The 18,150-nt window shown below is 36.3% G+C and overlaps 1 protein-coding gene across 10 annotated transcripts in view; it reads right to left on the bottom strand.

Annotated features, from left to right (window-relative positions):
• LOC100691544 (glutamate receptor-interacting protein 2) overlaps positions 1–18,150 on the bottom strand; it is a 245,317-nt gene that overhangs the window by 41,573 nt on the left and 185,594 nt on the right. For 5 of the 10 annotated variants that reach the window (XM_025907173.1, XM_019359146.2, XM_019359149.2 and 2 more), the window contains exons 2-9: positions 14,237–14,314; positions 11,615–11,750; positions 11,290–11,435; positions 9,867–9,953; positions 8,920–8,995; positions 5,309–5,454; positions 4,707–4,854; positions 3,338–3,507 (exon numbers count right to left, since the gene is read on the bottom strand). In XM_025907173.1, the coding sequence (XP_025762958.1) occupies positions 3,338–3,507; positions 4,707–4,854; positions 5,309–5,454; positions 8,920–8,995; positions 9,867–9,953; positions 11,290–11,435; positions 11,615–11,750; positions 14,237–14,314 (987 nt within the window). The remainder of the gene's footprint in view (positions 1–3,337; positions 3,508–4,706; positions 4,855–5,308; positions 5,455–8,919; positions 8,996–9,866; positions 9,954–11,289; positions 11,436–11,614; positions 11,751–14,236; positions 14,315–18,150) is intronic. The other 5 variants (XM_025907176.1, XM_019359147.2, XM_025907175.1 and 2 more) reach the window with 1 other exon arrangement.

Below are 18,150 nucleotides of genomic sequence, written 5' to 3'. Positions count from 1 at the left end.
ACATGATATATTATGAGAAGATACACAAAACATGAGAACATTCTAAGACACATTTGTGTCTAGATTCACCAAACGTAATCTATGTGGCAAGAAAACCGACTGAAACATAACTCACACACACAACTGCAAAACCTTTAATCAGAGTGTCTATTAATAAGGCAGCTGCAAGCTGGCTTTAAGGTCTGCTGCAAGGCCATCAGTATCCTAATGAGCTGTGTTCATTTCCTAACACACACACAAATGCACACATGTACACACAAGGGCGGTCACAAAACTGTGATTAGAAGAAGGAAAGAATAAATTTAGCTTCTTGCAGACAAATGAGATGAGATGGTGACCTTTTGAGTGAATAAGTGTGTTTGTGTGTGCTGTGTTCACACGTGTGACTCCAAGAATGTTATTAAAAATTTGTCTTTTTGTCACTTTAAAATAATACCAGAACACAACAGAACTGTAAAAGAGAAAAAGAGCGAAGAGGAACACTAGAAAATAATTTCAAAATGGAAGGAGATGAACATTTCTGAGATGAGGTACGTGTAGCGAATAAGAGAAGTCAAAGGCGGAGATTAATAGTAGAGAAGAGAGGAGAGGAAAAGGACAAGGGATAGGAGGAGGTTGCCAGCTGTAAGCAGTTTTTGACAGCTGGAAGAGAGGTGTAATGACTTTAATTAAATCCCATCTTGCCTTTACACTACCTGTCACTCTATTTCTCATTCATGTGCCATTTCTCTTTTCAGCATTCACTTTTTCTGCTGTTTTCATGCTGAGAGCGATCTTCCAACACACAAAAATTTCTATTGAAAATAGACTAATAGAAAGGTTTTAGTTTAGTTCAAGTCTAGAATATCTAGTTTTTCCTCTCCGTCTTAAAGCCGTTGCTTTAATCCCGTCTCTGTCATCCTCTCCTGGGAATCTCTAATCGACCGAAACACATTAAAGATTTTCTTCTAACAAAAAAGATTTTTTTTTAAAAAGGTTTTGGGGAAAAACAAAATAAAACTATACAGCGTCTACAAGTAGAGGATCATGTTGACTGTGATGACTTTCTATTTATTCACAATATTCATTGTGTGAGTGTGATGTGTACACTTGTCATACTTAAGCAGCCTCAGCTGCAAGCATTAACATATGAACATATTATAAAAAAAACTAGTTACTGGAATCAGGATTTCCCCTCTAAATCCATTGGCACTAATTCTGTCACAGATGAGAAGCCATCACTTGGCTATGGGTGAGCTAATTAGGAACAAAGTTGCCATTACAGCCAAATTATCCCTCAAGTGGAGTTGTATTTAAAAAAAGAGGCTGAAAGACACCGGAATGAATGGGATTTTTTTTTTTTTTTGCCACTCGGATTTGCTAAATATGCATGGGGTGACTTAATTGTGGCAAAGACTAAACAAACTCTCCTTGGTGGTTTTTACTCTGCTTTTATTTTGGAATCCGACTTAATAGTTGCCAAATCAGAGCTGACCAGGAATTAAATACACAGTTGGTCATTGTTCTTCAATAATTAGCATTTGTCATGCTAAATATTACAAATACTGCCATCTAACTATGTTTCCTGCTGTTAAATGTTAGTATAACAAGCTCTGGCAAAAAAATTTCAGTTTAATTTCATAAACATGTATGCAACAAAAAAAAAACAAAGCAAGTGAATTTGAAAATAAATAAATAAATATAATTATTATGTGATTCTGAAACTCTGGCTCAAAAGGTATACTACACATGAAGAGTGATGAACAAAGCTGTACATGGGTAGAAAGACAATTTAACAATTTTAGGAGTCATACACTGAAAAAAAGGGATTGGCCATCTCTTGGATTTATGTAAGCATCTTGCGTGTATTTAACACAATTGCCTCGTGCTTTAAAGTTAAGTGTAACTATATAGTGTAGAAACTACATGATATGCAGAGATGGTAGATTAAATTGTTCATGTCATGTTTGAGTGAAGTAAGTCAATAATATAGCAATGTTAAATCTCGCGACACCGCACGGGATTTCAGTCTCGCGCGCTTTGGATCGTGGTTTGAGGAAGGCATCCATCTCAGTCAAGTCAAGCAGCCGCCTCTACTTTTTTCGGTATACCGAAAAAATTAAATTGGGAGGTTGTTACATTAAAAAAGTGTATCTTGTAATTTGAACACAAAAATTTCATGTTTCTATCTTGAACGTAATTAAATCATGTAGGATCTGTATGAAATTCAACAGCTTAATTTGTTCTTGTTGAGATGACATGATACAATCTAGTAAGGGTGGTTAGTTGCTGGACTCAAGAAATTCACAAGATCGCACGAGATTTCAAACTGCAGGAAAATCAGTGGAGGTATAAGAGGCAGACAACTACACACACACTATGTGTATGCTATCGCTATTTCTTGTGGTTTAACCTGTCAAGGAAAAAAACGTACAGAAAATTCAGTATCAAGCCTTGAAATCATAGCTTTCCTACTTTTGTTAAGCGTGGCATGGTGATTAGTGCTGTTGCCTCACAGCAAGAAGGTCCTGGGTTCAAATCTGCAGTCTGGCTAGTTTGCAGTGGTTTCTCTCTGGGTATTCTGATTTCCTCCCACAGTTAAAAGTCATGCAGTCATTAGAGTTAGGGTTAACTGGTGATTCTAAATTACCCGTGAATGTGAGTGCAAATGGTTGTTTGTCTCTGTGTAATAGACTGGTGAGCTGTGTCAGGGTTATGTTGCAACTCATCTAAAGATAGGAGGATGGTAGTTGTTGTAGATCCATTCAAATTTTTATCTTAGCCAGACTCTAGACTTTGTTAAACATTATGTAATATGAAGACAACATGTGGTATTTAAGTGACCAAGTAGTATTGGGGCAAAAGTTACTGAATAGTGTTGAAATAAAATGACAAAATTGTGAAGGATTAAAATATTCCAAGAGCTCAACTTACTTCATCTAAACATGTTTCAGTCGTGTTTTATCAACACAAAATGCACAGGTTTACTGAATATGAATAAGTTGTGCTGATTTAACTCAGTTGTTTAAATTTCTGCCAAAGCAAAATACTTGTGTGCAACCAATGTCCACTATTGAATTAAGTAAATCCAACATAGCCTTTTTTTCAGTGTACCTATTCAAATAAGAGCAATGCAGCAGGCATGGCAGCATCAGCCATCATAGTAGAGGCTTGAGCCCGCAAACAGAGTTGATTCATCATGATTTAACAAGGTTGTTCCATAATTACCAGTGGCTTTTTTGTTTTAATTTTACCCCGATGACAGATAAAATATTGACAGATAAAACTGTAAAACTTTGATTAATAAAATAACCAAAGAGTTTACTGTGAATCTGGTGGTCCTAGCTGTTACACTCACCTGTGTCATGCTGTTTTCCAGTTAGCCTCGTTTGATGCGAGGGAAGAATTTCTAATTTAACCAGTTCTGTTGTGCTTGCTATTAATTGTGTTGCCTCCAGAACCGTACAGTGCTCTGTTGATGTCCCATCTATAGACAGCAGGTGATCCCCAGCATGCAGTGCTCCACATCTAATACAAAAGAGACAAAGAGAGAATAAGCACAAAATGTTATCACCACAATACACTGGATAAATAAACAGAACACAAATAGCTTCCATTCTGTTTCAGAAAAGCTTTTTGTTTTTGTTCTTTTGCCAACAGTATATAAGCTACCCACATTAATCTGCTTAGCTCACAACGGCATGCTGCAGTGCTGGTCAGAATGATATCGCTGCTCTTCACACAGGGGTTAGATTTTACAAACTGACTTTGCAATCATGTGGGAATGAATAGTGGCAGAGCATAGACCTCTGCAGTCAACTTGTCCTGTTGACTGAGGTTATTTTAGTGCTCATTTCAGCACTGACACAGAGTTCAAGTGCTTCATGTATATTTTAGAGGTAGACTGGAGCTGAAAGCAATATCCCGTCTTCTGCTGTCTGTGTAAGTTATAAGGTTGGACACAGTCTATGTGTGTTTATCTGTGTCTTTCTTGCACAGAGAAGATATGCTGTAAACATAAATGTAACCACTGCAAATCTGTAATCCAACAGCAGAATCAAATTAAATCTTGAAGGAGAAACTATAAAGTCAACCATTTTTCAACAAAAGAGAAATATACAGCTGACAGATGTTTGCAAAAGTGTAAACTATATATTATTGTGCACTAGCCCTGTTCTCAAGCAAATAATTTTTATAGCATTTCAATACATAATATTCTTTTAATGGTAAGTTTGCATCAAACAAACCAACCAGACAGACAGACAAAATGAGGAAACAGTTCTGCAGAGTGAAAACTGTCCATGAAGTACTTACTGTGGTATTAAACTGTACTGTGCTACAATGTTGTCTTAATATCTGAAAGCATCTCAGAGCTTCTTTCATCATCTGTTGTAGTTTGACAGATAACAGAACAAAATTCACTCAGAACTTAAAGGGTAAATCTAGGCAAAACTACAACTGGCATGTATGCAAACACATACGTGCTAGTTGTGTTTCTAAGAATATTAACTCTGTTTAGTAAAAAATTACAATTAGCCAGCATGTTTAAACGTGACACCAAGGGTTCTCTTACATATGATAAGTTAGACTGAGGCTGGTTGCACTAATTTCACTGTCTAGTGCATCACAGCTCTCACACCAAAGGACACTTCCTGTGGGTCTGTAAGACATCAGTGGGTTTCAAAAACTGAGAATGCCTGGAGAATGAGTAGCATGTAGACACATACCTGTCCACCACGCTGCCAGGTTTAACCCGGTCGATGACAATGACCTGTTTGTTTTGATGATTGGCCGATGTCAGCGTGATGCCTAGTGTTGCTCCTGGAGACTTGGCTATTTCCACTAACAGTGGACCAGATGCATTTGCCAGTGTGTCTGAACGGGAAAGAATGAAGTTATTTTAATAATTTGACCTTTTACTGCTTGCTGTTTCTTACAGTCTTAAAATGATCTTAGAGTAATCTAGCAAAGTACAAATACCTTTAAATATCTGCTTCACCAAGAATAGCACAGTGAAAAAGTTTAAGAGCATATATGTCCTTCAAAACATAACCAGACATGATTAGCAGGGGATTCTTTGCAGTGCTTTTCGGGCAAGTTAAACTGAGCTGTTTTACCCAGAAAAAAAGGCAGACGTTAGCCTGAGGCGGCAGAAAATGCCAACACATCAACAGCAATCACAACAAAAGAATCAACCCCCCAAAAACATTTTTTAATTTCACTGGCATTTGAGAAGAAAGAAATTTTGCCGCAAGCTTTAATTTGTGTCTCTCTCTGTCTGCTTTTTTTTTTTTTTTGCATATGTCTGTGTGTCTACGTGTGGACTCACCCATGATAGTTACATCGTACTCAATTTGGAACAGGGCTTCCTGGCCACATTGAGCCAACATGCTGAGGGCATCGCTGTGGTTTGCGTTGTGTAGTGGCACACCATCCACACTGAGGAGACGATCGCCAGGGCGCAGGGTACCTTCTCTGCACGTAGACACACACACACATCCAAAAAAAAAAAAATGACATTGATACAGTGATTACAGGAGACAGGGATTGGAAATTAGAATTTGCATTTAGTTCCAGCTTTCTTCCTTCCAGAAAACTGTAGCGTGTTTCATTTCAACACATCAACAGTTTATTGTCCTTCTTCACTATTTCTTTTACCATCATATTTCAATCATTGACTTCAGATTTGCCTATTTTGTGCGGCTAGGAAAATATTGCAAAAGCAAGCATATAATGTCTGTTAAAAATGACAAAATATCAAATGCCAAACCTTCCCTTTTTTTCCTAACATATTCTGTGTTCTTCATTCCTTCCACTCAGCCCTGTTTCTTCTTTTAACATCTTAGTTCTTCATCTTGCTCATTTCCTTTCTGTCCGGCTAGATCCAAGCCTCTTTCTTCTCCCAACTTTCACTTCCACAATACTGTCTTGTGATCTCATCATCCTCTTTTCTCTCCTCTTATCTGTCTGAGACTTGCAGTAAAAATTCACCTTCATTTCAAATCGAGGACACACATGGAAACAGCATGAAATGTCTTCAGCATTTAAAATGTTGGTCTGTTTTCAGTGCCTGGTTAAAAAAACAACAACAACAAAAAACAAACAAACAAAAAACACTTTTACAGACAGATCCTCTGTGTTTTTAGAGACACTCAGGAGGACTGTTCAGGCAATTTTTTACTTCCACAAAAATGGATATTTAACATTTTGAATTTTTAATGCAGCGCGCCGCATTAGAGCACTGATAGATGCTTTATGCTGATGTCAGAGTGTGAGTAACACTGAGCTGTAATCATACCAGCCAGATGTCTTCAAACAGGATGCTGATTGCCCTGAAGCTTTTCAACATGATGCAAGCTAAGCTATAACCCAAAGGCTCTATTGTGGCAGGAATTACTCCATGTGACAGGAGTATTTCTTGACAGATTTACACATTTTTCATTGGTTTTGAATATTGGTGCAGAATAACATACGTAGTACATACAGGGTGTCGGATAAGCACATGAAAAGGTACAATACCGACAGGTGATTCTGGGAAAATTTCAGGGAATTTAAAATTTAAAGGTTCTACCATATGTTGATTGAAACAAATAAGCTTTTAGAACTTGACTGATATTTCACCTGTTTTTAGACCTGCAGGGTATCTTTCTATCTGCATCTGACAATGAAGTGAAAGCAGTTTCTTTGTGGTCCTGTAAAAAAACACCATGGATCTCTAACACTTTCAGAGAAGGCAGTTTAATTCCCACTGGGTAATTCTAAAAATGTAGACACTCCTGGGACTGTATGGTGCTGTGGATTAAGTTTTTTTTTTCCAATTGGCATATAAATGGGATATAAAACAGCATGAATATCTCATTCGTTTCCCCAGGACTGACCCACATTTTGAAGATGATTTTCTTTAGAACGGTATTAGATGAGCTTCAGGGTGAAATAACTCAATAGTAAGAATTTAATCTTTAATCTTTGTCCTGGTCTGCCAGTTCTGTCTGTGAACTAGTGAAGGTTCAGTCAGTCTGTAAGGCTGTGTAATGTGTGATTATTTGGTGAAGGTTTACACTTCTGTATATACAAATGACCAATTTGGCAACATCATTATATATCTGGTGGGTCGGCAGTCGCTTTGACAAATCTAAGATGGATTTACAGCCACAATCAAGCCCTTATGAATCAAACGAAAGCGTAAAATGTCTTAATCAGTAGAAAGATGAGGCATTAAGTACTCAAGCTTAGTATTTTGGCACTTTTGCATCTGCTTTAAATATTGCTGCAGAGCAATCTCAAAACAGGACCTGTCAGAATAAAAATAGCAACTTACAGTTCGAATTTCTAGGAGGAAATGATTGCAGCTGCTAAGTGATCAGAGAAGAAGGTTATATTCCAATGTTTTGTTGATCAGGGACAGCTGAGTCAATCATGTTCTTCAAAATTGGAAATTTTGGGTGCTGAAGTTTGCCTAATGCTAGTGTTGATGTGTGACAAACAGATGTAAGATATTGCTTTATTGCAAACCTCTAAAACAGGCTCAGTGCTCCTTATTGTGAAATAAATGGCATTTCTCTTTTGTGTTTTAATGATGGTGGGTGACAGCAGATCACTCTTAAAGCTCAGTGATTCACTTGTAATCACATAATTTTCACATTCAATCCATTCGTTGAACTGAAGTCCTTTGAAGCACTGAGTGAAAAACCAAACTGCTTTTCTTTTGTCTTTTTTAATGACTTTTGTGCTTTTAACTTTAAAAATGGTTTGAAAGAAAACTTCACAAACAAACCTCCACCAGAATATATGAGGTCTGACTTTCTATAAATGGTGGACTTTCTTTGGCCATCACAGTTATGGATATCTGTATATCTATATCTATATCCATTTTAAATATGGAAATTTGTTTTATTTCTAAAACAATATTATTTACACCATTTCTAGATGGTTTAATTATTACTGTGTGAGAGTAGCAACAGTAGCAAAGCTGACATTTATATGAAAATGTCATGTATTATGACTTAAACATCAAGCCTGAGACAGACACATGATGACAACATTAAAGGGATACGATGATTCATGCCATTGCAGCTATGAGTAACACATAACTGTCGACATACCAGTGAGGGTCACTGGAAATGACACCATTATCCTTGGGGTCTATTCGCATGAAGGCACAGACAAATCTCCCAGACTCCCGACGGGAATGGGTTGAGCTGTGCTGCTGTTAGTTTACACTCAATGGAGGCCACTTCTTGTCTGGCTTTTATTTCTCCCAGACATTATTTTTATGGGAAGACATTGCCCTTTTCACCTTCCAAAAAGACTAAATAATCTCTATTTCTGGGTCTCACTGCATGTGTTTTCTTATGTTTGTTTAGATATGTCAGTGTAACTGTGCTGGAGTATTTGCATTTACACATATTGATGCATATGTGTGAATGCAAATGCATTAAGGGAATAAGCGAAAATCCAACATGGCTGGTCTTAATGAGTTCTTCCACCATTATGCACCGCCAGTTTAAATGCACCTTCCTTGTAATTCTGTCTGAGGGATAAGATACTGTTCTCAGAAAGGATATTCTGTTATTTGGTGTGTTTTGTAGGTATTGGAGAACACTGTCTAACGAGACAGCATAAAGTCTCCCATAGGTGCTCAACTGACTTTAAAGCAAGTGCCTACAGAGACCATAGAATGCATTTCATATATTTTTATACTTATTAAGCCATTCAGTGACCCCTCAGGCTGAATAGGGGCTATACCATCCTTGAAGAAACCACTGCTATCAGGATAGAAAGGTATCATCAATTAGACCAAGTGTATTGGCTTGCAGTGACACTGCAAACCCAAACCATGCTCACTGGAGCACTTGCTGTAACACAAAAGGTTCAGCTTTTTCCTTTAACTCATCACCTACATGTGTGCCAGTTATGCTTGTTTAATCATGCATTCAGTACCTGTCTGCAGGGCCTCCTGGCCTGACATAGGTGACCACTAAAGGGCGTGATTTGTGCCAGTCCTCATGGGTACCGCCTGTAAGAGGAGCAGGGCAAAGCTGTTTACACTAAATTCTGGAGACACATTACAAAGAAATACCACATTAGCTTATGTTTTACTTATTTATTTATCTACATTGCAGTAAATAAAAATGTGACACAGCGTTGCAGCCAGGAGGTAGTTTTATCCTTATCCTAAAATGCTTTTAAGGTATCATTTGTTGAGAAAATCTAATAATAAAATGTAAACTTCAGATCTTTAAATACAAATTTAGATGAACCAACAAAAACAAAGCAAGGGGAGTGATGTTGTCTTTCATTTTTTCCTTTTAGCACAAAAGTGATATTCCTTTAACCTCTTAAGACCCGAACTCTTTCATGGCATGCATTTTTAATTTCTCTTTGCTATTTGAGCTGATTGGGACCTGATGAATGTAAGAACAGAGAATTACGTGATTTTTTTTTTACCTCATTTTTGTTTCTGAGAAAAATGAGATCCACAAATGGGGACATTTGCTTTAAATTTCGATAGAACAGTGCCAGTATAATGTCCTCATAAGTGGATATTTTGGTCTAGACAACCCAAAATGTGATGTCCACATATGTGGATGCCAGGTCCTAGGAGGTTATCATTAACAAAGTAGAGAAACACTGCCAAACTAGAACCATCACAAGAGTTCAAAAATATTCCTCTCAGTAGAATGAGTAGTATGATTAACTAATTTATTCCTATATTTATTAAGCATAGACAAAATTCATTTCTAATAAATATGGGAACAGCTACTGTACAATATATTGCCACAGTTCAATGTAGTGTAGATGACACCATTTCAGTAAGATGTTACTCCTAACTAAGTGCATAACCATAAAAAACATACAGTAATGGGCTTTCTTTAAGTGACAGATACCTCTCATGACGAAACCAAAACTGTTCCCTTCTTTGTGCAAACAGATGTCAATTGTCTTTGATATAACCCCTGAGGTGCTGTCTGGTGCTTTGAGTAAAGACACACAGAAACACAGAGAGAGAGAAAGAAAGAGAGAATTGAGGGATTAATCCGGCACAATTAAAATGTATCAGCATAACCTGAAGTTTACATCATGACATTAGAGCACTGATATTTAATGTAGACCAATTAAACAATAATAATTACTTGAATGCTCTTCAATTACAACACTACAAAACAAAACAAAAACACTCCTGTATTAAACTATGCGTAGTATTTGAGTGTCAATTCAGGATTCCCTTAAATTTCTATACTTAAAAACTACACTATCGTAAAATTAAATATCCTAAAATGAAAATAATGTTTTGAAGAGAGATGTTGAAGGTTCAAACATCCATCAGTGTTGTTTTCTGAGGCAAATCTATTCACCTAGCCGTAGCTTTTCAAAATACAACATACGGCTCAATTTGGTTGAAAAATGAAAGGTGAAAAGTTGTCTTCTTAGCATATTAAAAATAATCTAGTTAAATGCCATTCCCATAGAGCATTTTTCCTTTTAAATATTAAAACCCCCTCATTTGTATCATCTATATATCTTCATGTAGACTTTGTTTTTAATTGGGTAATGTCACATTGTGTGCTGCACTGTGAGTATAGTTGAGCAGGCCTCTTGCGAGTCTGCAGGGCCCATTGGTAGTGCAACGTTTGGCACTGCTTTCTTGTAAGAAGATCCTTGGTTTGTATTGTGCTGTTTAGAGAGGAGTTGAAGAGGAAAAGTATCCTTTTTACTTTTCTAACCAATTTAAATGATAGCTTGTCTTTTTGTGGGAATCTTTTCATTTAGTTTTTTTATAGGATGGACATGTTCAAATGAAATTATTTTCCCTGTGTGTGTTTCCTCAGCATGTGCTGTAGATACAATAAAATAGACAAGTGTAATAGATCCAGCAGAATAAATATTGTTCAGATGACACAGGACAAAGTTTTATAACGTTAAATAATCTAAAGCTATAAAATGACTATCAGTAAATCCCTATGATTGATAAGTACAGTAAAGACAGGACACTGTGCCAAGAGTTTAATCATTTAAATGAATGAAGGAGCTGTCTCTTGGCAAGTAAACAAATGTATCAATATCTAGCGCCAATGTTCAGTATCAATGAAGAAGTAGTATATACTATACATAGTGAGACCTTGGTGCGAGTTTTGTGTGTACCTAGCTGTCATTTACATTTACTCTTCTATTCAGAGTTACAGTATTCATTCCAGTAACCGGCAATTTCTAATGTGATATTGGATAGGACCTTACTGACATCACTAACTCATATCTTAACGACTTTAAAAATCATGTAGAAACAACCAGCCTAGCTGAACAAATACATACCTGTGGGGGGCAGTTCATACTCCACCTCCAGCAGAACCCTCTCTCCTACATTTTTCAATAAGCTGATTATCTCTTCGTGCCGCAGTTTGGTCAGATTGATCCCATTCACGGATTTGATGTAGTCCCCAACATTTAACTGGTCACTCCTGCATAAAGAAGGGACAAAAGCATGTAAAGGCTTGCACAAATGAGAAAGGCTTTAACCACATGTTTCTTTTTCCTTTTATTAAATGACCCATTTATGGTACAGAATATTGCTGAATATCAAGACAGTCTGAATCTATGTATTCATCCTCATCTTCGAGGTTGACTGTGTTTCACTCACCTGGCTGCCAGTCCTCCAGGTCGTAAGTTTGATACACGTGGTTTTCCATCCTTATCAGTTCCTCCTGAGATGGTGAGGCCCAGTGTGCTGCCTTCTTTCTTCACCAGCTCCACCATAGTCACCCCCCGCAGAGCTTCTAACCAAACACACACACACACATAAAAACGATACACACACAATACAGGCAGAGGGAAGGACATACCAATATACACACAGGGATGTGTACACAGACATATGTAGCCACACTCAAACATACAAAATACAGGAGAGGAATAAGTGGTTAGTGTCTGTTCATTCATTCCAATTCCTGGATTAAAGCTTTAATAGTTTCTAAAAGATAAAAAAAAACAAAGACAATTGTTCCTGTTTGTCCTTGAGTGAGACACTGATCTTGTGTTGGCTTAAAAGAGCTGAAATGACTACATAATATGAATAACATAATGTGAATTTCAGACAAGATAAGAATGAGATAATGATAATTAGGAGTGCCCTTTGTCTCTTGTTGTCACTCCACTTGAAGAGTTCCTGGCAGGGATGAAAAGGTCGTTAAAGGTTAAAGTACACCAGCAGAAAACAGAAGTTTGAATCAATTTTCTCTTCCAGCTGAGAAATTAACAAAAGTAATCAACACTGCACCTAATATACTTTGCTGCTAAAAAGTTATATTTTACAGAATCTGCAACTCTAACTGTCCTTTTTAAACAAACAAACAAATCAACAAGCAAACAAGCAAACAAACAAACAATTTAGTAAGTATAATTATTTGAAAAAACTGTCCACAATATACTACATTTTCTTGACCAATAATGTACTTTCATTAACTTTGAAATAGCTGTTATGTACAGTTAAAACTCTAATGAATCCACTGAAAGGAACTTGTGATAACAAGGATCAAGGATTGGTGGACCACTCTGACTCTTTCAACATGAAGACAAAAGAACTGTGTAATGCAGAAGAACTACTTAATGCAATATTCCCTAAACCCCTCAATAGACTACTCCATGAACCAAAGAAACACATCATTCATGAGAATTACATCAAAATTCTAACACTTATTAAAACACTATTTTTAGAGTGAGTTGAAGTTGTGTGATTTTTTTCGGTATTCTAAAACATATAAGGCCGATTGAGTTTGGTTAAGTCATGATGGGAGTAATTATTATTGATAAAAAAAAATGGCACAAGTAAGAAAAATGTAAGACTTTCTAGGTTCATGAAAAGGCTAAGGAATTTGGTTCAAAACAGCCAGGGGAATCTTGGAAGATGAGTAAGCCTTTACCGAAGTAATAAGTAAACTAAAACCCCAGAGCTGTCATGACATGGAGTTGCCTTCCCATTTGTCTGTTTGTATCATTACCATTTACATAGACCACGAGCGTACAGAAGCATTCCCATACACACAAACACATCAACACACAAGCAGATGAGATAAAGCTTTTGTGTGATAGATGGCTAGATTAGGTACATCCCTCAGGCAACACTCAGGATCAGTGAAGTGCTTCACACCACAGTTATCTCTGATAGGCATTACGCAGCATATACAGGGACATGCACATTATCAGCAGCAAGGCACTCATTCATTCATTAGTCCTTGTGCTATTCACATTTGCATAAAAGCAGCGCTTTTCCAAATGTAGTCTGGATGATGTGAACATTTTCTGAAGTGAATCCATCACTAAATTATTATTTTTTTTCTGCAGAGGTGCAGAACTGAGTATGTTGGAATTCATAAAGTTTTGATCTTGTAGAATGATTTTTATACTTCACAAAAGAAAACTTGTAGAATGATTGATGTACTACAGAGAAATGGGAGGAATATTATTGTACATGTAATAATGATGAGATAAACAGAAACACTTAAAATACAATAATAATAACAATGATTTTAAAATTAAAATAAAAATTAAAAAAAATCTTAATTTTTAAAGCAAGCAAAGTGACCTAAGTTCTAAGAATGTAGCTGACTTATGTACAAATTGATAAAAATGTGACCTAAAAGATGATCAGGAAGAAGTCAAAGATACATAGCACAGAATAATAATAATAATAGACCTATTTAAAAATTCACGGGGAAACAAGCAGAAAACAATTCTTTTTTAAAGATTCCTTAAGCCTAGAAGAAGTTAATGAAAAGATGATGAAAATATAACTGAAGAAAGGCTCTCAACCTTTGATGAGCCATAAATTACAGTTTTTCATTCATGTTGTAAATTATAGTGTATTGTTGGGTAATCATCAATAATGAGGAGGTTATAAAACAGCTAAAAAATTAAGGGGAAAAAAAAAATCAGTATGAGTCATCAGCTCAACTAAATGTGTAGTTTTGGATCACTTTGGTTAGTCATGACTCAGATATAAATGCTTTCTAGAAAAGCAGGCAACAAATACTTAGAAAGCTTTCTTCTTTAAGTTTAATTGTGACCATTGGTAATTTCCAAGAAATACATTTTTTTTTTAAAAAACAGCATTGGCTACTTGCTACACCCCTTTAAACAGAATTTTCAGGATTTACCTTAAAAAACACAGACAGAGAACGAGAGAGAAAGTTACAGACAGAAAATTACACATACATAGAAATTTATAGGTATGTAGGTAGTGTGGTTGTTGGTGTTGGGCACTTACCAGGTATGCTGTGTCTTCTTGAGGCCATGGTATGCTCTGGTCCAGAGATATCCTTAGTTTTCCCATATGGTCCATCATCTAAAGAGAAAAGAGACACATAATTGAACTTTAGTATTTTTAAATTTATTTTGGAACAGTTAAAGCTTCAATATTTTGATTGTGACAAGGCAAAAATGATTAGTTTATACAAACCCGAGGATGAATTATCAGGTTTGCTTGGGGTGTACTGTACGTATGGCTATCTGACTCAACAGAAAGTCCTCAACACAAATACTGAAGGAAACCACAAATGAATAACTACATAAAAGACTAAAAAATGCCATTTATTAACAGTGCTTATATACTGTAAGCATACACCTAAAGACCTATTTAGCAAAGCAATCATGCTAACACTGTCGGCACCTTTTTAGCTCACTTTCAACACAGGAAGCACATTTCATATCTTAACTGACTGTGGTGTCCTCCCAAACTTCTCGCATGTGATACTGAATATATGAAATTTGTAGCAACATAATAATAATACCCCTGCACAGTAGTTTATGATGACCATGAGATGATCATAAAGCTCTTTTGTTTTTGATTTGGACTTTGTTATTCGGATATATCATTTCATTCACACTCTCATTCACACATGTACACAGCTTTCACAAATTGTATTGCTTGTCAGTGATGGTATTGTAGAGTAATGGTTTCTGCTCCCAGTTTCAGTTGACACTGGTCTGAGCATATCTGATGATGATTCTGAGAGGTACAACAAAAATTTCTGATAGCTAATCCATGACTGAGAATGTAAAGACAAGCCTGCAGCACTGCATCTGTTACTTCTATCAATCTTTTTTTCCTCAAGGATCAAAGGGGTTTCATGCCCCAACTGAACAGATGCAAACACAGTTGGCCTTCCTGCCTTTAGAGCTGCAAATGTTCTCTAAATGCTTCTTCGAGGGAATTTTCTCCCTTGTAAGAGTTTGTTTTTTTTTAAAGAAATGCTGTGTAAAATGTTGGGAAAAAAAAAACACCCCACATTTGTAATCTCCTTACCACAACTGCAGTTGCATCAGTTTTGCACACTACTGTGTGAAGATTACACGCAAGGGAGATTTTCCAGTTACCTACACACTGTCACTTTAACTAATTTTAAGTAGGTTGACACATTGGCAAATACCCAGAAGAGCTGTTGAAGGAAGTCTCCTGCCAGGTTGGACAATGAAACAGAGGCCAACACTATATGTCACATTTGGGGGAACAGATGTCCTGCTTTATAGTCTGTGGCAGAGACTTTCTGGCAAATATCTAGAAGACATTTAATATTTTATTTTTTCTTCTGCTCAGATCACCACAGCTTTCTAAAGCTGTGCTTTATTGTTGCTAAATTAAAAGCACAGGAGGGAATCTTGTATACAAACTTAAATTAAATGTCACAATGCCTGCCTGTCTACATACTTGCAGTAACCACTTTCCTTTAATTGGGAGGTTCTGCCAATAAAGAAAGTGCTTTTTGAATACAATATCAATGACGTGATCATGAAAATGAACCAGTTGCACAGCCGCAGTTTCCAGTTGTAATTCCTGTCTAGCTAACAAAGATAATAGTAATTCTGCCTGTAGGTGGTGTCAATGTGCTCTATCTACAAGTGAACCACCCGCTGACAGCGTGACTGCAACTTTTCTTTTTTCTACATATCTGCAAAATTAATTTGGCTCTGCATGAATTGTTCAGGACTGTCTTTCTGCTTTTTATGAAGAAGAACAAAGAGGGGCAAAAAAACCCCAGATATTATTGCAGATATAACTAAATATCACTGAATATATGTATTTGATGCATCATAATGTCCTTTTGGCACTAGTATGACACAATAATGCAAATAAATCGAAGCTGCTCTTTTCTTTTCTACCATAGAACGAATATAGAGCTTTTGTGTAAGGAATCATTAATTTGTTTACTATAAATCTGCTTTTCCTTTTGAATCTATTATTGAGTACAATTATATTAATGCACATATTTTAAGGACTCATCTATGATATATTAAGGATATTAAGTATTTTGCTAACCCACACTCTTTAACTTAGTTTGACAGCAGCTGCGACAGCAGAGCTGAGCTTGTTGTTGTTGTTGTGACTCTGAAGGGAGAGGATGTGTCCTACTTTACAACCTCTGCTCCATCAGAGGGATGGGATAGGTTTAACAATTCATAAAGCACTTCCCAGTTACTCTAATTCAGAAGTTGCATTAAAACCAGGGACAATTATGCTACAGCTTAAACATAAATGTCTTAGCTAATCTTCCAAAATAAATGCATATTTGTAATGCTGTTCCAGAGCAACATTTTAAATCAGCTTACTACCATTAGCAGAGTAAGCACTTAAAAAAGATTTGTAACAGTACCAAAGGAACTGCAAAAGTTAGCTGGCCGATTGTGTGACATATTACTTTAACAGCCAAAATTAACACGGCATTTGCTTTCTATATTTTACTAATTTACTAACATATTTTACTAATGTGTCAAGAAATCCCTGTATGTTGTCAGTCTTCACACTGGGCAGGTCTAATGCTAGGGGTCAGAGTAAGTGCTGTAAGTTTTATTTTAATCATCAGAGGCAAAAGTAACATCATGTTCAGACAGCTCAGAAGGTAATCTATATTCAATTCCACCAGGATCAACACATTTTTTCTTGTTTTTTTGCTGTTGTCACTACATGTTCCTGAATTTATTGACATTCTATGATCTCTAGTTGCCACATTGCTGCATTGCTGCTAGTGTCTTCCTGTGTGGTAGCGAGTTTACTGTGACATCTACCTTCCCTGATACTGACAGGACTAAAAATAGTGCCAAGTAGGAACAGATACACATGTGAGGTAGAAGGATATAAGTACACATTTTTAATCACTACAAGTGTACACCTGTGAGCGCAGAAACTCCATTCATATTTAAAAGAATTAAAATCTATACATTGGTCTGGTGCTTTGCACAGTTGACTAATGGCTCATTCAGTTTACACCATGAAAGAGCAGAAAGGTTAGGTCAGCATATGAGTTGATGTTTTTTTAATGTGATTGTCTGTTTTTGAGCTTGCCTATCTATCCTTTTACTGTGTCTAAATATCATAATTAGTTACAATGTTTATGTTGTTTATTCAACATATGCATAACTCCTTCACTGTCAAGGTTTTGGCCTTTAAACAAATTGGTGAATTAAATTTTATTGCATAAAACTTCATTGTATCTTTAACCTTAATTAATGTGTCACTTGCATTTATGTAAAGCACAATTACAAAAATCAATATTGCCACACAACATAAAAATATTTTAAAAATCCATGGTAGCATATTTAAAGCGAAGCTTTTATATATAGCTTGTAGTTTTACCCTTATCGACCATTTGATGTCTTTACAAGAAACAGTTCAGCAATATGTAAAGTGATATCCTCTAACAATTTCCATACATGACACAATTTCCTGCCTTCTAACAATTTCAAATATGCAGTGCTGTCCCACTGGAAATGCTTAGAAATCAGTTCTCTTCCCAGCAGTAACAGTTAAAAGGAGGCCATTGTTGTTGTGTCTCAGAGTCTAGAGATCTTCACAGAGGTGTAATAAGTTTAATAATTCATAAGTTGTGGATTCAATTTAGCTTTAAACTGCTTACATAAGTTATATGGCTGGCTGTTCCTGCTGTGGGGCTGTCACAAGTATAATGGACCCTAAAGGCTGCTCATCAACACACACACACACACACACACACACACACACAAAGACATAAAAAATAGTCCTTCCACAAACTAACATGTGTGACCGTCTGCAGCAGAAAGTGATGCATACATAAAAAAAAACAAATGCAAAAATGTATATGGATATGCCTACATATGCATCTAAATATGTGCATGAAAACAAAAGTCAAGCATGCAAGAAAATACAAA

Source organism: Oreochromis niloticus, linkage group LG5 (assembly GCF_001858045.2).
Source record: "Oreochromis niloticus isolate F11D_XX linkage group LG5, O_niloticus_UMD_NMBU, whole genome shotgun sequence".
Classification (NCBI taxonomy): domain Eukaryota; kingdom Metazoa; phylum Chordata; class Actinopteri; order Cichliformes; family Cichlidae; genus Oreochromis; species Oreochromis niloticus.
The sequence above is the reverse complement of the archived record's forward strand: the minus strand, read 5'-3'. Positions and strand labels throughout refer to the sequence as shown.